Raw genomic sequence first — 19130 nt, 5'->3', positions numbered from 1 at the left:
CGTGACTGAGCGGCCTGGAGGCCCGGTCAGTGACACTGACAAGCACAGCGCCGTCCTCTGCGGGCTTACAGTGGGCCAGGCACCCTGCTGAAAGCTTGTGTGTCCGTCATCTAACAGCCTGTAAGCCGTGGCCACGGCCGTGATTAGGGTCCTTCCGCGGCTGGGCGTCTGGGCCTGGAGAGCGAGGGCCAGCCCCGGCCGCCCTGTGAGTGAGAGGACCGGACCTGAGCCATGACTGCTCTGGCCGGCGTGAGCCCGGCGACGGCCGGGCCTGTGCCTGAACCCCTGTGTAGGGCACCGGGGGCTGCAGGGTGTGGGGGAAGGTTGGGGCCCCAGAGTCGGGCAGGGGACCGGTTCTGATGTAGGCTTTGCCTCCGCCCACTGTGGCCCTGGTGGTGGGCGGGTCACTCTCTCCAGGCCTCCGCGTGTCCATCTGGGAGATGGCGGTGCTGCGCTGGCTTCGCAGGGTTGTCATCTGGGAAGGCCACCGGGGCCTGGCATGCGCTGGCACCTAATGTGTCCAAGGCACAAGGTAGCTGCAGGGATGGGTGACAGCCACGCAGGGTGACCCAAGCTGGTGCCGGGCCGCGTGGCCCCGACTGTGTGACTCAGTCCCTGCGGTGCCAAGGCCGACCCGGGGTGAGGACAGCGCTGTCTTCACCCCAGAAAGCGTGTCCATCGAGTGCGGTCCTCAGGCCCTGACCTGCCCGTTCCTTCCTTCCGCCCAGTAACATGTCCAATGCCTTGGCCAATGCCGTGTGCCAGCGCTGCCAGGCCCGCTTCGCCCCCGCCGAGCGGATCGTCAACAGCAACGGAGAGCTGTACCACGAGCACTGCTTCGTGTGCGCCCAGTGCTTCCGGCCCTTCCCCGAGGGGCTCTTCTACGAGGTGAGGATGCTCCCCGGACCCTCGCCGCTGCCATCTCGGAGCCTGAGCCCCGGACCCAGCTCAGGGCCTGCCCTCTGGCAGCCTGTGGGCCGTGCCTGGCCGTGGTCCTCTAGTGAAGGATGAGGCAGACATGCCAGCCCTTGAGCCGAGCGGTGCTCCTTGAGAACCTTGCTGGCCACACCTCGGGGCCCCATCCCTTACCTATGAGATGTGAACAGTGTTCTCCTGGTGGCCATGGGTGCTGAAGGAGAGTCGCCGTTCATCCTGTCACCTCTGGGCAGATGCTGGGGGGCCCTGGGGTGCAAACGCCCTGCCTTGGTGGCACTTACCCTCCCTGGGGTCAGGCAGTAAACATAACCCACGTGTGTCAGATGGTGCTAAGTGCTCTGGTTGTAAGGCATCTCAGGGGCGGCGGGGGGGGGGGTGATCAGGGAGGGTAATGCCTGAGCAGACCTGAAGGAGGTGAGGCAGCAGCGTGTACCTGCAGGAAGAGCTCTCAGCAGAGGGCACAGCAAGTGCAAAAAGGCCCTGAGGTTGCAGCATGCAGGTATTTGAGGAGCAGGGCGGGAGGCAGTGTGACGGAAGCAGAGCAAAGGAGAGGGAACAGAAGAAGAGAGAGTGGGGAGGCGGATTTGCTCGACCCCGTGGGCCTTCACTGGCCTTAGGCTTTCATTCTGGGAGGGGCAGGAGCCACTGCAGGGTCTGGAGGGGAGGAGTCATATCGCCCGCCTGCCCTCTGGTTGCTATGCTGAGGAGAGACTGTGTGCGGGCGGGGCCCGAAGCCGATTATTTCCGTAATCCAGAGGGAAGTGAAGGGGCCTACACTGGGCTGCACTGGGTCACAGGAGCAGATTGTTACATTTTCAGCAGTCTTGCAAGCCAGTTGTTCAACACAGCCATTATTAAAAGTTAAATGATATAAACATACAATGAGATAAAACTGTATTAAAAACAAAACTGTCGTCGTGCTGTACAGTAGAAACACAACATGGTAAAGCAACTATACTCCAATAAAAATTAATTTAAAAAAAACAACAAAGGTAACAGATACTCAAAACTCACCACTTCCTAATTACTTTATTACATTTCACGATCAGCTATGCCTTTGAGGTTATGATTTGTTATTATGCCTGTGTGCTGGAAACACTGTACCATGGTGGCTACTGACGTCTCTTCTCAGCTCCATGCGGAGGTCTGTTGGTAGCTTGAAATTGACCACGGTGGGAATATTTATACCATAGAAATCGGCAAACTCTACAGGGCAGCCTCAGAGCCAGTTGTGAAATGTTTACCAGCACACCAGGGCAGTGCTCAGAGGCTGGATAGATTTCCAGGCTGATGGGACGGGCTGGTAGATGGCTGTGGGGTGTGTGATCTGCCTGGCAGGAGTTGCTGTTGCCTGTGCTGCCTCCTGGGAAATGCTGGCCGATGGTGGAGGCGGGGGTGGGGGAGGGGAGATGTGGGCAGGGCGCTGTGGCTGTGCCTACGACAGTTTAAATTCCTGCCGCCTCTGCGGGTCACCGGCTAGGGCTCTAGCCAGGTGCAGCTTAATAAGACACTCATTTTAGAGAACAGAGGAAAACCAAATACAATTATCAAGGGAGAAGAAAGCAGAGGCTTTCTTGGGGCCACACTGGGGGCCAGTGCGAGGGCCCTCCTTGCCCAGACGGAGGGGGACAGCGGCTGCAGGACTCCCTTGCCCCGCTTCCTGTGTCCCTCCTTCTGTGTCCCTTCCCTGGGTCTTTTGTGCCCCTGGGGGAATGGACTTCTCACACAGGAAACAGGGCCAAGGAACACACAGAATTCAAACTCCATCCCTACCCTTCCCAGCGTGACGTTCCTCCCCAGCCCTCAGCTGGTTCCTGGGACCAACAGGGCCAGGATATTCTGCAGGCAGTAGTGGCCCTTTGAGGGGCTGGCCTTGCTGAGTTGCCAGCTTCTTCGAGGCCCCTCGCTTTGCACTCTCCCCCAGTCGAACAGGCCAATCCCGTCCCATCTCCAGGCCTTGCTCGGGCAGCTCACTGTCTGGAATTCCCTCCTCTCAGAACCCCCAACCCCTGCTGCCTTTCCACTCCTCATCACCTCCTCCAGGAACACCCCCCCACCCAGCTTCCTGTGGTAGTAGCAGGTGCACAAGGTGGGGTGTTTGTCCAGCCTCCCCGAGGGCAGGTCCTCACCCAGCAGACCGGCCAGTGCAGCCTGGGGGATGACAGTGCCTTCCTTGTCCTCTGTCTGCTGGCCGCGTTTGCAGCTCGAAGGGCGGAAGTACTGCGAACACGACTTCCAGATGCTGTTCGCTCCGTGCTGCAGGACCTGCGGTAAGGGCCGCACAGGCCTCGGGGCTGCCCGGGAGGCGGGTGGGCAGAGAGCCCTGCCTCTCAGAGCGTCGGCCTCGGGCTCCCGCGGGCGCCACCCTCCTGGCTCTGGGAGGGGGCCGCGGAGGGGAAGGGCCCGAGGCGAGCAGGAACCTCTCTCCTCCAGGCGAGTTCATCATCGGCCGCGTCATCAAGGCCATGAACAACAACTGGCACCCCGGGTGCTTCCGCTGCGAGCTGTGCGACGTGGAGCTGGCCGACCTGGGCTTTGTGAAGAACGCCGGCAGGTGAGATGGGCTCCTCATCACAGGCCCAGGCCCGGTCCAGGCGCTGCAGGCTGCGGATGGGGCTGCCGTGTGGCCCTGTCCCTGCGAGGCAGACAGGAGAGCCCTGTCCAGTGTATGGGTGAGGACGGAGCCTGGAGAGAGTGAGGGACGGTGAGTCGGGGGCCGCCCCAGGCTCGGGGCTGTTTCTGGGAGCAGGCTGACAGCATACAGCAAGGAGGAAGGCGGCCCAAGCGGGTGCTGTTGGTGCAGCGGAAGGATGAGGAGCTCTGAGTCAAGTTCCTGCCTGCCCGGCCACCCACAGCGCTGACCCCAGCCGTCCACCTCCGTCCTCACGCCCCACGAGCGCTGCTGGAGGGACAGCACTCAGCTGGGGCCCAGGTTTCCTCAGCAGGCTAAGCTGTCACCTTCCACGAAGACTCGCTCTTTTCTCCCCGCCTCCTACCCCCCACCCCCACTGTCCCTGCACCCTCACGCCCACAGCCAGGACCTCCCCTCCCCGTCCCCAGGGATGGGCACCCCTGTCGCCCGGCATCTGTGCTGCCCCACTGCCTTGTCAGAGTGGGGGCCGCGTCCCTGCACCCCAAAGCCCTGCTCATTCCACACACCCTCTCCAGCGGGGGCTCAAGGCTCTGGCCCGCTCTCTCTCCCTTTCTAATGGCTCAGGCTTGGTGGCCCCCAGGGCTCACAGCACCCTCTGAGCCTTCTTTCCACAGCGATTCCCTGCAGCCCCCGCAGCCCACCAGCCGGCCCTCCCGGCCGCTCCCCGCCTCCCAGGCTGGCCGGTGTCCCCGCGGCCTTCACGGCAGCTCCGGCTCCTCTCTGGGCACCCAGGCCCCCGTGTTCTGGGGGTTTCCTCCTGCTTCACGGCTGCGCTGTCCCTCTCCTCTCCTGGCTGGGCCCAAAGTCCCGGTGCCTCACACGGCGAGTGGGTGCTGGGCAGTCCACGTCCGCCTCACCCCTGACCTCTCCCGGGACACCCCACCGCCCGCACGCCAGCTCCACTTGGCGTCCAGGAGGCACCCCAGGCGCCACAGAGCCCAGCCAACCAACCGACTCCGAGTTTCCCTCTGCCGACAGCCCGGCCTCGTTAGCGGCGCCCTAGCTGTCTGTCTCCCACGCCCTCCCGTCTGGGCACTTGTCACATTCTCTGGTGCCTGTCGAGCACCCCTTCCTGACGCTGCCCTAGTGATCTCGCCCATCTGCCTGCCCCACCAGAGACGCGTGTTGTCCGTCTTGGTGTCTGCAGAGCACTCTGTAGCAGCCTGGGTGTTGGGTGCGGATCTGAGAGACCATCGGGGGGCAGACAGTGCAGCGGGGCGCGGGGTGGGGGTCCCACGCTGGTCCGTGGGGTCACATGCCGGGTGTGGGCCTGAGCCGCAGCTCACGCTGGGACCCCTGCTCCGGGGTCCCTGCTGGAAAAATCCGGAAGAGGCTGGACGTGCTCAGGAAAGTAAAGTATCGCTGTGATGAAAGGAGTGCGGGGGCCCTACGCGCACCCTCCAGCCCAGGTCCGCGCTCTGAAGCCCACGAGGCAGAACTTCAGAGTCTGCGCGGGGCAGGCCCACTGTAGGGCCACCAGAACCACGGTCCACACCGCTGCCTTTGCCTCCGCTTTGCCATTCTTGGGTCAGAGGGAAGAAAAGTTCTGGGGAGGGAGTTGTGTTAACCAAACAGAATAACCTTCAGTTATTAAAGTACAGTTATGTTTATGATCAGTATAATCAAGTACAAGAAAGGACCGGTGAGGGCGATCAGGCCAGCCTATAAGCAAAACAGCTCAAAGCCTGGCCCGCCGGGACTGGTGGAAGCCTCTTGGGAAGGAGTGGGGCTCTGCTCCTGCTGGGTCTGGGTTAGTGGGAGACGGGTTCACAGGCCGGGCCTTGCCCTCCCCGCCACCCGGCGGCGACAGAGCTCACCTCCCTGTGACCGTGCACCCACAGCGTGTGTTCCGCCGGGACTCGGGAGGGGCTGGGCAGCTGTCGAGAAGCCCTGGGGATTGTCGGGCACATGCAGGTCCGTGTGTGGGTTTCTGGCAGGAGGGATGGAGAGCTGATGTGCCTCACGGGCCCCGCCCGTGTTGCTGGCTGTCCCCTGGTGACCACCCTGAAAGGTGCTTACAGTGTTGGGTTCTAATTTATAGCTTGTGTCCCCTAAACGCAGAGTCCTTTGGCGAAGGTGTCACAAAGGGACCTCAAAGCACCTTGCACTTGAGAGAAAACCTTTAGACGCCCCCCCGCCGCCCCCGCCCAGCTTCCAGTGCCCCCTCTTCCGCTGGGCCGTTTGCAGCTGTCTCCTGCGTCCTCTCTGCAAAGCTTCACCGCCGCGCGTTTCTGTCTCTGTCGGGGAAGGAGGCCGGGAACCTCGCAGGCGGCACTTGGGAAAGAAAGACGCTCATTGTTCAGGAATGTTTCTGGCCTCCTTGCCCCCGCAGCAGGGGGTGAAGTTGCTGAGTGTCTTGTAGCTGTGAGTGAGCAGGGCCAGTCTCCTCCGCAGGGGGGTCCCGTCTGTTCTCCCTGTTCGGGGATTTGCGTGGCAGAGAAGACAGAACTCGGCGCCGGGCGGTGAGTTCAGGCCTCGGAGCAGGTGCTGGTGGCCCGCAGAGGCTGCAGTTTGTTTCCTCGGGGGCCGCTGGGGCGGAGGCGGGCTCCTCCTTGGCGGTGAGTCTGAGGGGTGGTCCTTGTGGAGGAGGCGGTGCTCAGAGCGGTGGCCCCCGGCTCACAGCTCCGACCTGGCGCTCAGCGAGCTCTCGTTGGTCTTCCCGTCGGCGCTGGGGGGCGGCCCCGGGAGCCTCTTGCCACACAGCAGGCTGCACAGGGCGTCTCGGAACTTCTCGGCCACGAAGAAGTACATGACGGGGTCGAGGGCGCCGTTGAGGCTGCTGAGGCAGGACGTGATGCGGTTGCCGAGCGCCAGCGCGCGCTGCGCGGCGCACGAGGCGCGGTGGCCGCGGTAGCGCAGCACGTAGACGGAGCGGTGCACGTGGTAGGGCACGAAGCAGACGAGGAAGATGGCCAGCACCGCGGCGATCATGCGCACCGCCTTGTTCTTGAGGCGCCGCTCCACGCGGGGGCCCTGCCGCAGGCTGCGGATGATGAGCAGGTAGCAGGTGACCGTGGTGACGAACGGGAAGGTGAAGGCCACGGCCAGAGACGCAAAGGCGTGCCGGGAGGCCTTCTCCCGGTACAGCTGCAGGCAGACCACCGTGCGGTTGGTCCGCACCGTCTGCGGGCTCGCCAGCAGCGGGGCCATGGCCACGGCCACCATCACCCAGAGGAAGGCGCACGCCAGGTGGGCGTGGAGGGGCCTGCGGAGCTTGAGGGACTTGACGGGGTGCACGATGGCCAGGAAGCGGTCAGCGCTGATGCAGGTGAGAAAGTAGATGCTGGCGTACATGTTGAGGTAGAAGAGGAAGCCGGTGAGCCGGCACGGGATCTCCCCAAACGGCCAGTGGCTCCCTGAGAAGTGGTAGACGAGGCGGGTGGGCAGGACCAGCACGCAGGACAGGTCGGCCACGGCCAGGTGCATCAGGAACACGTTGGCAGGGGTGCCGGACTTGTGGTCCCGGACGAAGAGCCACAGGGCCAGGGAGTTGCCAACAAAAGCCAGGATGAAATCCAGGAGGTAGAAGGAGGCAAAGAGGACGTTCTCCAGTGGCGTCTCTTGGCCACATTGCTCCGTGGGGGCCAGGGAGGAGTTGGCCATCAGGCCTGGGGAAGCCACCTCGAGGCCGCTCATGCTTTGGCTGGAGGTCGAGCCCGGGGCTGAGCCTGGAGGGAACAAGCAGACAGGCCCCGGAGAGCCTGCGACCGGCAGGGCGTCACCCTCTGCAGACGTGAGCCCTCGGAAGCCTGCGGTACCTGCCGACCCCGACCCTGTTCCATGCTCGGCATTGCCTCGGGGGCCACCGAGGACACCTCCTGGGTCCATCTGGGGGTGGGCAGGCGTCACAGGCTCTCTGAACTTCAGCAGGGAGCAAAACCAAAACCAGGGACTGGGTGCTAAGCTGCTGCTGGGGCCGGCTCCCCACTGTGCAGCCATGTCCCTACGGGGCATGTGAAGGCCCTGGCTGGACCCTGGTGACCCGGAAGGCCACCTCGCAGGCCTGGGGGATGGAGTCAGCACCACGGGGAGAGCGTGGTGACCCGTCTGTCTGAGGCTCTGGGGGGTGCGAGGGCAGAGGGAGGAGCCCCACGTTTTCTGTCCCTTTCCCTGTGTGCTGTCTGAGGGGCAGGGTGCATGGGGCCCCTGAGCCCCACTTCTCATGGGTGGGTGGGCGGGTCACCTATTCCTGAGGGCCCGGTGTGTGGAGCTCGGCCAGCTCCTCTTCAGCCTCGGGAGAACCCTGCACACCCCTCCCTGACCCTCCTGCCCACCGGCTTCCCCAGTTCTCCAGGCACCTGGCACCCGCCACAGGAGGGCCTGGCTGGGAATGCAGTGTCAGAGTGTCAGGGAAGGCAGAGGCCTGCTCCGTCTGCCGGCACCTGAAGGCCATCCGGGCCTGGATCCCAAGGTCTCTTGAACTTTCTGGACTTAGCCCACCAGCCCCACGTTAGGCATCTTAATGAGCGGAGACCTGTGTTTTAGAAAGCGCTTGGGCCCCAGGCCTGCAGCGGGTATTTTACCACCCAGGGTAGTTTTAACTACCAGGAGGCGGATTCTTTCCCAGGAGAGGAAGAGCCGTTTTTCCCAGAGGTAGAGAGACCTGCCAGGGTTTTCTGGCCAAGATCTGCAGCCCCAGAGAGGCCCGGGGCCCAGGGAGGCGGCCTGTCTCTGCCTGGCCTCGGCCGCCTGGTTTACCTACACCTGAGGGGCCGCGCAGCTCCGACCCCTGCTGGCCTTGGTAACAAGCCATTTCTGTCTGCCGACCCCAGGTCTGAGTGGGTGACCCTTGCTACCGCCCCAGCAGACAGAGTAACAGGTTCCTATTTTGATTTTGGTCAACTCGGGAGATCCAGAAAGGAGAGGGAAGGTCCCTTACAGCCCGCCTCCCTCGCCAGGCCTGGGACCCGGGGGTGTGGGCAGGAGAAGGCAGGACAGCCGGGCCAGAGCGCTCTCTGTCCACACCCCACACAGTCCACAGCCCCGACCTGGGGGGGGGGGGGTCGGTTTCAGCCTCGTGCACCCCTGCCTGCAGCGCAGCTTCTGGGGCTCCCCTGAAGCCCCGCCTCCCAACCCTCCACTCCCTGCCTGTGCGGTTGGGCCGCAGGGGGGCAGGAGGGGAGGCGAGCAGCTTGCGCAGTGTCGTGTCCTGGCCCAGCCACAGGACCCGGAGCAAGTTGCCTGCAAGCTTCTCCTGGCTCTTAGTCCTCCCCTTTCATGCCCTTGATAATAGCCCTGGCAGGGGCTGACCGGTGCCCCGTGGGTGTGGGGACGTCAGCCCTGGGAGGAGGCTGGGTGCCATCCCCAGGCGTGGAGGGAGGGACGGAGGTCCAGACTGCGGGGACGAGGGGCTGTCGGGCCCGGCAGCAGCTTCATGCCTCGTTAACCACCACGGTGTCCCTGGGCTCCTGCTTCCCTACAGATGGCTGTGGGTGAGAGGCAGAGAGCATCTGGCCAGTCGTCCTCAAGCAGAGGGCGGGCGCTTGCCCGATCATAGAGCATTTTAATTATTGAAGGGGTCCAGGGCAGTTCCCCTGCCCAGATGACGTCTCCTGGCTCCAGAGTGCTTCAGGCTGCCTGAAATTCTACTACAGGGATGATTATTGCCTCTTGGTCCAGGTGTGCGTGACTTGAGGGGGGTGGTCTGGAGGCCAAGTGAGGGAGGGGTCCTGTTGGAAACCTGGGGCTGGGGAGGGGCTGAGCTGGGTGCCCTCCACTCTGGGCTGACCTCGGGCCCGGGCTGTGCCCCGCGGCGGTGCAGTTGTCACCCGGCCCCTCCATGAGGGCCACTCCCAGGTACTGACCACCTCCTCTGGCCGGCATGAGGCGGCGGGCCTGCCTGGACACCGCACACCAGTCCTGAGGGGCAGGCGTCAGTTGCCGCATTTTGCAGATGAGGAAACGGAGGCTCAGTATCAGCTAACTTGCCCAGGGTCACTTGGCCGGGTGACGGCCTTGGAGTAGGAAGTCGGGTCAGGAAGACCCGGTGGGGATAGCCAACACCTCCACCTGCCTTTCTCGTGGAGGCTGACAGCTCCCGGCTGCCAGAGCTCGTGCTGGAGTTTCCTCCCCGGCTCAGCGGCTCCCCCGGGGGCCTGGCCCCAGGACCAGCGACACAGTTTGCGCCACCCCTTGTTCAAAAAGCAGCACAGTGGCGACGGCAGAGCAGCGCCCCGCGCGTGGGCCCCGCGTGCCTGCACGGGTGGCACCTGGTGGGCGGGCCGGCGCCTGGCTTTCTCCTCCTGCCCCGTGCCCTCCGCCTCCCGCCCCTGAAGGCTGCGTGCACCGCGCTCTCTGGGGGCGCAGACTTGGTTTCAAAATGCTTTCAGGCTCGTTTCTGGTTTGCCAGGGTTTCTCTCCCCCCTCCCCCACATCAGGAGTTTTGGTGCCGGTCCTGCCGTGCGGTCCGCAGTGGTTCCTGCTCCTCTCCGCGGGTCCCTAGAAACGCCCGCGCTTGCTGCCCCTCGACGTGTGGCTCTGCTTGGGCAGGGCGACCGGGGTGCGTGGAGTTTGGCCCGGGCCTGGGCGGGGTTGGGGCCCCGGCCGTGAGTCAGGCGCAGGGCTTGGCCTCTGCGGAGGGGACGTGGGCGGGCCCGGTGGCGGGAGGTGGCCGTCCCCCGGAGCCGCCTGGCTCCTGGTGAGGGGCACGGGCCTGTCCCTGCAGCCGCGGGGCCACAGGCCGGGCGCTCACTCTTCCTTTAAAAGCCCCGACAGTGGGACAGGAGCACTGCCTGCGCGCTGCTCCCATTCAGGCCGGGGCAGCCTGGATAACTAGGTCGTAGCCCGACCGCAGAGAGGCGTCTCGGGGACGGGGCTGGGCTCGCGGCCCTGCCCTGCCCTGCCTCTGCTGGGCCTGAGCTCCGCGCCCGCCCCGCCAGGCCCTGCCCTTACCTCTGTCGGCGGGTCCGGGGCGGCAGCTGGGCTGCAGCCTGTGGGTGGGTGGTGGGCTCCGCGCAGCTGTGGTGGAGGCCGGCCGGCTATTTAAGGGGAGGAGGCGAGGCTGCAGCCCCTCGGGCCCTGAAAGGCCGCTTCATTCCTGAGGGGTCCCCTGTGTGGTGGGCCACTCCTCTGGCTGCCTCTGCTGCCGCTGGGCCGTGAATATTCCAGTGTGTCCCAGCCGTCCCCCACCCCCCGCCCCCGCCCCCAGCTGGGCCACGGAGCGTCACAGAGGCTGAGTGTGCGACTGTCTTCGAAGCCGCGGAGTGGGCGCCGGCCGGGTGGGAGGCCAGGCTGGGACCAACAGACACAACAGGACGTTTCAGATCAGGGTAATTTCCTGGGGGGGAGAGGGGGCCAGGGAGGGGCTGGCCGCCATGGCAACGGGCCTGGGCGCCCAAGCCTGCACTGGCCATCGGCAGAGGGGTTCTTGTGAATGGGGAGGGTGGGAGGCCAAGGAGTCTTGTTCGGTCCAATGAGAGGGGACTCTTTCAGGACGCTTGCTTAGGGTCCTTGTGTCCTGCCCCGTATAATGGGGCCCCGTTTGGGTGTGCCGAATAAATCACGGCCTTTATCTCGAGCGGGGCCCAGCTGCAGGCTGCCTCATAATGGGGAGCTGTCTGTGCCTGTGGGGACCCGGAGGCCTGGCCCTCGCCCGTGTGGGCTCCTCCTCTGGACGGGAAGCCTGGGAAGAGGCTCGCTGCGGCCCGCCGCCCACCTGCCCCACGGCTCCTCCTGGGAGTCTGGGGGTCTGCGGGGTGTCTGGATGTTGACAGTGGCAGCTCCTGTGACGGCTCCAGCAGAGCTTGGCTCTCCCCGTCTTTCCCAAAGTGATGCATCCGGTAACACGGGAGCCGAATCACCATTCCTAATTTCAGAAGACTTTAAAAAACTTTTTAGTTACGATGTTGAAAGATGTACACAGCCGTCCCCGGGAAGTACCTGCCACAAGTACTGTCTGAAATTCTTTCGCACAATCCCGTGCACTTGGGATTACTGCCCATTTTACAGACGGGGAAACTGGGGCTCAGAGAGGTGAGGTAACTGGCCAACGGCAAACCAGTGGGGTGGCCGAGCCCGCATTTGGACTCAAGCGTGTGTCACTCTAAAACTCAGGCTGTGTGTTTTGTTCTCTTCTTCTGTTGCAGCTCAGTGGTAAAATTCTTAGGTTCCATCTTCATTCTACCTGGGAAAAAATTCTGCAGGTTGCCCTTAGATCTGGCGCTGGGATCAGGTCTGCTGAAAAGACGTTTCCCGTCTGGGGTTCCGTCAAGAGAGCGGGACTGCCCAGTTCTGTCATGCCTGGGAGCCGGTGGGGTGTGCGGCCCGGGGTGGCTGTCTGGGAGAACTGGCTCACGGTGCCTTGAAATGTGGGAGTCTGGCTGGCTGCTGTCGGGTGCCTGACGGCAGTGGTTTTAAGGGCACCGACCGTCGCAACAGAATTTTGAGGAGTTGCGCTAATTTCTCTATCTTTGAAACAAAAAGCGTTCCGTACGGGTTGCATGTTGTCCCACTGCTGAAGACGAGTCACCAGGATTGGAGTGGGGCTGTGGGGAATAAATGCCCCGTCTGTGGCAGAGACGCAGGCAGCAGGCATGGGAGTGGCGAGCCCCGCTGTGGCAGGAGGCCTGGGCTGGGGCTGGGGCATGGGGTGTCTGGGGGAGAGTGGGGCAGGGAGAGCCCACTGGGCTTCAGGGATCTGGGGGCGGAAGGGAGATGGGGACTGTGGCCACGGGCCACGTCTATGGCCCCCTGGGCCGGTAGAGTGAGCTGGGGGTCCCAGGCCAGGAGACGACCTTCCGGTCTTGGAAGATGACGCCCGCCGTCCTTCCCTTCTTGTCTTTTACAATCATTTACCCACTTACGCATCAGAAGACCCGTCCTGAGCCGCTGCCCTGTGTGGGGCACGCAGGGTCCAAAAGAGCAGAGTCGGGAGCTGGTCAGCAGCTTAGCAGGTGGCTGCTGGGCACTCCTTGGGCCCCTTGCCCTTCATTCACCCCGGGGAGCCAGGACACACTCGGGGCAGGCACAGGGCCGTCCAGACCCAAACGCGGTAGGAGGCGCTGCAGTCAAGGGCATGGAGTTGGCTGCCCTGGTACCTAGGATCTGCCCACCACACCCGCTCGGGGGTTCCTGAGTCTGAGAGTTGATCTCTTAAGTGGACTCCCTGACCTGCCTCTAAAAGAGGCCCGCACCAGTATCAGGTGGCCGGGAGGCTGGTGAGAGTGGGTTGGGGACCTGGAAAGGGAGGGAGGGAGGGCCCGGATGCTGAGAGCACTTGCAGACTGGGTGGCAGGTGGGGGATGGGAGCAGTGCACTGGGGCCTTTGTGCATCTTCGCCGGGGGGACCCTGAATCTAAATTCCTGCCGCCTTTGAGGCCCAAGGAAACAGAAACCATGTTGATTTCTCTCTCTCGGTAGAGACCGCAGCTGCGGCCCAATGGAGGGAGTAACATCAGAAATTACTCTGAGGTCTTTACAAAAAACACTCTGTAATGATAGTTCCTGGGTCTGGGGGCCTCCATCTGACACAGCTGCACTTGTCTTTGGAGACAGAGAGAGCCTGTAGACGTCCGGCTTCCTCTTTGTCGGGCCGACCCCTGAGGAAGCAGGCGTGCAGGCCCAACGGGCCTGGCACTCCTTGGCCCCTGGGCTGGGCACGAAAGTGTGTTAAAAGACATTTGAAAAATAGAATGAATTTTTCAGCAAATGTCCATGAAATGTCTGCTCTCGTCCACGCATGATGTCCTAGGCTCAGAAAAAGCGTAAAGAAGAAAAACACCACATTTGCTGTACTGTCCAAACACGGCATGCTGCTGTGTTTCCTTCTGGTCTTTGTCCTGTGCAGGGGCTCCTTTTAGACGGTGCACCCGTGGCCTTCCCGGCCGCAGGACTGTTAGCTTGCTTTTCTGGACCACCGAGCTGAGCCCCCCGAGGCTTCCCGGCAGGCGTTCGTTGCAGCTGCGGGCGGGGGCCGGGGGCGTCTTCCCCAGGGAGGTGGCCCAGGCTGCCTGGGGAGGAAGAGGAGTGGCTCTGCCCTTGACCCCCAGCTCACTTCTCACAGGCACCTGTGCCGACCCTGCCACAACCGTGAGAAGGCCAAGGGCCTGGGCAAGTACATCTGTCAGCGCTGCCACCTGGTCATCGACGAGCAGCCCCTCATGTTCAGGAATGACGCCTACCACCCAGACCACTTCAGCTGCACCCACTGCGCGTAGGTGCACAGCCGGGGCCCGGCGGCCGCCCGGGGCAGTGATGGGGCGGGAGGGGAGCCCCAGGGGGGCAGAGAGGGGCGTCCGGAGAGTGGGGTGCAGGGGCAGGTAGAGTGGGTCCGGGAGGGCACTGGTGCAGGAAACGCGTCTCTCAGGGGAGGCCGACGGGAGGACTCGGGTGAGGGAGGAAGGCGAGGCCACGGAGCCATCCCCTCGTGCCGGTCCCAGACGCCCAGTCTGGGCTGGAGGGCGGGGGCCCGGGGAACAGATCTGTGCCAGACACAGGCCGCCTTCTGCAAGGGCCGGGCGGGAATCCTGTGCCCCGGGGCCCGTCTGGGGCACAGGAAGTCTCCAGAGACAGCAGAGATGAAAGCAACGCCTGCCCCGGGCGGCGGGCGCTCTGCTGGGACCGAGCTGGTGGGGGGTGGAGGAGGTGGCGGGTGTGTCTCAGGAAGCTGCTTCCCTGGCGCTGGAGGGGCTGGGGTGACCCTCCCAGCACGACAGGCCACGGAAGGGCAGGGTGGTCACCCGGGGGCTTCACGCTGTCTTCCAGGAAGGAGCTGACTGCAGAGGCCCGCGAGCTGAAGGGCGAGCTCTACTGCCTGCCCTGCCATGACAAGATGGGTGTCCCCATCTGTGGGGCCTGCCGCCGGCCCATCGAGGGCCGTGTGGTCAACGCGCTGGGCAAGCAGTGGCACGTGGAGGTGAGCGAGGCCAGCCCGGACAGCAGGTGGGCGCCCCGGCTCCCGTCCCCAGCCAGCCTGGCCCCGAAGCCCCTCCACACGCCCTCCAGCCCCCAGGCCATGTGGCCGACTCCCAGCGGGGACCTTCCTCGTGGGTGCTACCCCTCCTCACCCCTGGTCTGGGACAGGTCTGTCCACGGGACCCAGGAGACTTGAGCCCACAGGCCATGGCCGGGCAGGCACACCCCCTCCCTCCCTCCCCATCCTGGCCTTCTAGAGGATTCCAAAGTCATGAGAACACCTTGGGGACACTGGCCCGGGGTGCCCTGTGGGATTGCAGTTGACGGAAGTGGCTGCATGTCCGGCCCACCTGCAGGCGAGGTGCTCAGGTGTGTCCGACTGGCTGTCCGGGAACACTCACCCCTGCGCCGGGGGCTCTGATGGCCTTAGGGACACCACCTGGCGGGGAGGCGTGCAAGCCCGTGACCGGGCCAGCTCTGTGTCCCACAGTCTCTGCCCTGGGCGGCCTCTTTGCGAGGGTCCTGGCGCGGGCCCCGGCCCCCCGGGGGAGGCTGAATCCTCACACGCCACAGCCTCCACGGGCGGAAGGTGCGCCCGGTGACTCTGGGCCTGTAGAGGTGTGCTCCAGAGGCAGACGGTGCAGCCCGTCACGGCCCGGGCACCTCACCAGCCCCGCCACGGGGGCCGAGGGCGCCCCCGTGGGCCCGGGGAGGATGCAGCGCCACCAGGCATCAGGGAAGGAGAGGGGTCTGCTGACCAGGAGCAGTCCGTGGAGGTGTCAGCCCAGCGAGGCCCCCCGCCCCAGCCTCCGCTTCCTGGCTGTGTGCTGGGAGGTCGCTCCAGGCCTGACGCTGCCCTCCCTGCACCCCCCCGCCCCCAGCACTTTGTCTGCGCCAAGTGTGAGAAGCCGTTCCTGGGTCACCGGCACTATGAGAAGAAGGGCCTGGCCTACTGTGAGACCCACTACAACCAGGTAGGGCCCGGGTGTGGAGGCGGGAGCCGGCAGGGCACGGGCTGGGGAGGCGGCTGTGTGAGTGGCAGGAGAGGACATGGGGCGGCCCCCGGGGGCCCCGCCGTGGGTGCTGAGGCCAGGCCTGGGAGCTCAGGGTCTGGGGACCGGGGCAGCCCTCTGGGCCTCAGTGTCCCCATTTGAGAAACGTGCCTCGTGGCCCAGGCCTGCCCTGGGCTCTGAATGAGATGGCCGAGTGAAGTCCTGGGCTCTTGGGGTGACGTGTACCACCATCTCCTCCCCCATGCCAGGCCTGGCAAAGCTGCCCAGCTGCTCTGGCACAGAGGACAGGGTTACTGCCTTGCCCACACTTCTCAGGACACGGCGGGAGCAAAGGGGCCTTAGGGGGAGCAATGCCTCCACCGGCTGTCTTTCCCAGGCCTGAGGCTGTGCCCTGGCAGGAGGCCCAGGTGGCTGATGAGAGCCGCCCTTTGGGGGGCGGGTGGGGGCCACATCCCTGGCCCTGGGCTGGGGGCACGAATGCCTGCAGCGTGTTTCACACCTGCTCTGTCCACAGCTCTTTGGGGACGTCTGCTACACCTGCAGCCACGTGATCGAGGGCGATGGTAAGGCCCCTCTGTCCCTGTGCCCCCTTCCCGCCCCGGGCCCCGTTCCCCCGCGCTTTCTGGGCTGTTGAGTCCTGCAGCTGCGCGCCCAGCTGGCCCTCCGTGTGCACAGCTGGGCCTGTGGCTGGCCTGGGGGCGCCGCTAAGCCCCCATCTGCCCCTCACAGTGGTGTCGGCCCTCAACAAGGCCTGGTGTGTGCACTGCTTCTCCTGTTCCACCTGCAACAGCCGGCTCACCCTGAAGTAAGTCGTGCTGGCTCCTGGGGGTCGGGGGCCGAGGGGGGCGGAGACCTGCAGGGTGTCGCCCTCCCTCCTCCTGGAGCCCGTCGGGGGCTCGCGTTGGAGTCGGCTTGCCACAGGCTCTTCTCCTTATCGGACCTTCCCTGATCGCCCAGTGTCATCAGGCCCTGGGGATGCAGTGGGGGCAGGGCCAGCCCCAGCCCCGAGGAGGCAGGCCCAGGGACCCCCCCCAGGGCACAGTGGGAGGAAGAGTCACACGACCCTGTAGCACTTGGAAGGGCGCTGGCCTCTGGGGAGGGAAGGACACTCCGGCTCAGGGAGCAGCTCAGAGCCAAAGGAGCCAGACCCCACCTAGGAGGCCGAGAGGGGCAAGGACAGCTGGAGTGGCAAGGCGAGGTGAGGTGCGGCCCGGCTTCTGAGGACAAGAGGGAAGGTTCTGGAGTTTCAGCATTCAAGAGAAGTCTCTAGGCAGAAAGGGAGGCCTGGAGGGCCATCTCCTCATCTCCGGTGGTGTCCGGCCGGAAGGTCCCCCGGACCTGGCCGGATGGCCAGGGGGGGCAGGCTGGGGTAGGGGGAGGGTGGTGGGCTCTGGCCAGGCGTCCGAGGGAGAGCGGACCCCCCCCAGGGCACAGTGGGAGGAAGAGTCACACGACCCTGTAGCACTTGGAAGGGCGCTGGCCTCTGGGGAGGGAAGGACACTCCGGCTCAGGGAGCAGCTCAGAGCCAAAGGAGCCAGACCCCACCTAGGAGGCCGAGAGGGGCAAGGACAGCTGGAGTGGCAAGGCGAGGTGAGGTGCGGCCCGGCTTCTGAGGACAAGAGGGAAGGTTCTGGAGTTTCAGCATTCAAGAGAAGTCTCTAGGCAGAAAGGGAGGCCTGGAGGGCCATCTCCTCATCTCCGGTGGTGTCCGGCCGGAAGGTCCCCCGGACCTGGCCGGATGGCCAGGGGGGGACAGGCTGGGGTAGGGGGAGGTGGTGGGCTCTGGCCCAGGCGTCCGAGGAGAGCCCGGCTCTCCTGGCCGCTGCCCCTCCTCCGCAGGAACAAGTTCGTGGAGTTCGACATGAAGCCCGTGTGTAAGAGGTGCTACGAGAAGTTCCCGCTGGAGCTGAAGAAGCGGCTGAAGAAGCTGTCGGAGCTGGCAGCCCGCAGGGCGCAGCCCAAGTCCGCGGGCCTCCAGCCCGCCTGAGAGGCCCACGCGCCACCCGCCCACCGTCCTCCTGCTCCCCGCGGCTTTGCCGCCCAAACCTGTGGCTTCTCCCTGCCCGTCTCTCTGCTCAGCATCCCCCCGCCGCAAGGCGTCCCGTCCCTCCCCTCCCTCCTTCCATGAGGCCAGAGGCCACGGGGCAGGGCCCTGCATGTGGCAAGCCTGTGACAGCTCCTTGTCCACTGCTTCAGCCCGAGGTCTTCCAGGGACAGAAGCAGGTAGGGCCAGGGTCACCTGGGCCGGCCTGTCCTGAGCTGCCCCATCCCTGCAGGAGGCCTCGTGGCTCACATTCTGTGGCAGCTTGGCCAGCCTCCGTCCCCCGTGGCACGGGTGTAGCCCACGGCCAGGCGGCCGCCCGGACCCCAGGGCCATGTGGGTGGGCGCCCCCGGGGAACCACCCTGCAGTCCCCCGACCACGCACGCGCTCAGCCAACCAGGAGCCTCGTGCCGAGGCCAAGCCAGCAAGTCCTGCTTCTTCAGCCCACGCAGCAGCAGGAGGGCCCCCGCTCACCCCACCGCCAGGGCCCACGCTGGCTCCCCAGTGCAGCCTGGGGCCAGGAGGTGGTGGGCTCTGGTGGGCGGCTCGTTCCTGCCCTCCGGGGAGGACAGCGTGGGACCCTGGTGTTGGGACTCACACTTGCACAACAAATGAAGGCTTCTCTACGCTACCCCAGGGCTTGTGTGGTTTGTGACGTTGCGGTGGACAGACGCCAGACCGGACAGGCGTCCCAGGGCCAGGCTGCCGACAGAGACCCTCAGTCCTTGACCACCACCAGACCCTCCTGGCGGCAGCCCGTGTCCAGTGCCGGGCGGGGGAAGGAGGAAAGGTGTGCAGAGGGGCCCGTAGAAAGCATCTCCGCAGTCTGAAGAGCAGGAAGGGAAGGAGAGAGGGGGTGGAAGGAAAGGGAGGAGGGAGACACAAAGGAAGTCACTCCCTGAGAACGGAGCTGTCCTCCGCTGGGCCTGGACGGGCCGCAGTGCTTTTTGCTTTCTCTGGAAGGAACCCTTTGCTGGACCTCCTGCCCACCCGAGCCCTAACCCGATCCTCGTCTCTCGCTGACACGCTCCCCACTGCTCCGCGGAACTTTTATTGAACATTCCTGCGGCGGGGGGGTCCTCCCCGCCATCCATCCGTCGGCCGGGAGGCCTGCCAGTCCCGGCCCTCCCCTTCAGCCCTCAGTCAGCACCCGGGGGAGGGGGCCCTGGGGTGCCACAGGGTGGTGGTTCTGGGGGTTCTGGGAAGAAGGTGACTTGAAAGGCTGCCACCAGAGGGCAGGCCTTGGGCCCAGAGAAGGGCCCTCAGGAAGTGCCACCAGGACCCCCGATTGCCGAGGGTGGCTGAACGGGCAAGAGGGCCCCACTGCTAGGGACTGGCCGGGACTGAGGTCTGGGGGCTCCGCTGCTTGTTCACGGTGCTCAGCAGCTGCTGCACGTACGAGGTCAGCAGGTCATCCATCTTGTAGCCCTGGACGGGGTGGGGGAAGTGGGGGGTTGGAGTCTGAGGGGTGCAGCTAAGCGGGGCTTGGGCCAGCGCTTGCGGGGCCCAGCCTCTGCCTCAGTAACACACCGGGCAGGGCATGAGGAGAGAAACAGGGCTCCTGCGGCCGGGCCCCGGGTCCCCTTCCCTCCCTGGGACCACAGGCACCCCCCCCCCCCCCCCCCGCCCCGCTGC

The 19130-nt window shown here is 64.9% G+C and overlaps 3 protein-coding genes across 8 annotated transcripts in view; 1 reads left to right on the top strand and 2 right to left on the bottom strand.

Moving 5' to 3' along the window:
• The window catches only part of LIMS2 (LIM zinc finger domain containing 2), a 41382-nt gene extending 23259 nt beyond the window's left edge, over window positions 1–18123 (top strand). For all 5 annotated transcript variants that reach the window (XM_028501363.2, XM_024115046.3, XM_028501359.2 and 2 more), the window contains exons 2-10: window positions 729–888; window positions 3140–3206; window positions 3370–3490; window positions 13590–13739; window positions 14291–14441; window positions 15322–15414; window positions 15968–16016; window positions 16183–16258; window positions 17293–18123. In XM_028501363.2, the coding sequence (XP_028357164.1) occupies window positions 733–888; window positions 3140–3206; window positions 3370–3490; window positions 13590–13739; window positions 14291–14441; window positions 15322–15414; window positions 15968–16016; window positions 16183–16258; window positions 17293–17440 (1011 nt within the window). In that variant the 5' untranslated portion in view covers window positions 729–732 and the 3' untranslated portion in view covers window positions 17441–18123. The remainder of the gene's footprint in view (window positions 1–728; window positions 889–3139; window positions 3207–3369; window positions 3491–13589; window positions 13740–14290; window positions 14442–15321; window positions 15415–15967; window positions 16017–16182; window positions 16259–17292) is intronic.
• On the bottom strand, window positions 6206–11391 carry GPR17 (G protein-coupled receptor 17). Its single transcript, XM_007127061.3, is given in 3 exon segments — window positions 6206–7701; window positions 7704–7745; window positions 11244–11391. Coding segments are annotated over 3 exon segments (1686 nt in total).
• A 419-nt stretch (window positions 18124–18542) lies between the features above and the next one.
• MYO7B (myosin VIIB) overlaps window positions 18543–19130 on the bottom strand; it is an 88927-nt gene continuing 88339 nt past the window's right edge. For both annotated transcript variants that reach the window (XM_055078692.1, XM_024115012.2), the window contains one exon: window positions 18543–18923. In XM_055078692.1, coding sequence (XP_054934667.1) covers window positions 18822–18923 — 102 coding nt within the window. In that variant the 3' untranslated portion in view covers window positions 18543–18821. The remainder of the gene's footprint in view (window positions 18924–19130) is intronic.

Source organism: Physeter macrocephalus, chromosome 2, assembly GCF_002837175.3.
Source record: "Physeter macrocephalus isolate SW-GA chromosome 2, ASM283717v5, whole genome shotgun sequence".
Lineage (NCBI taxonomy): Eukaryota > Metazoa > Chordata > Mammalia > Artiodactyla > Physeteridae > Physeter > Physeter macrocephalus.
Note: the sequence above shows the minus strand (reverse complement) of the source record. Positions and strands in the feature narration are given on the sequence as shown.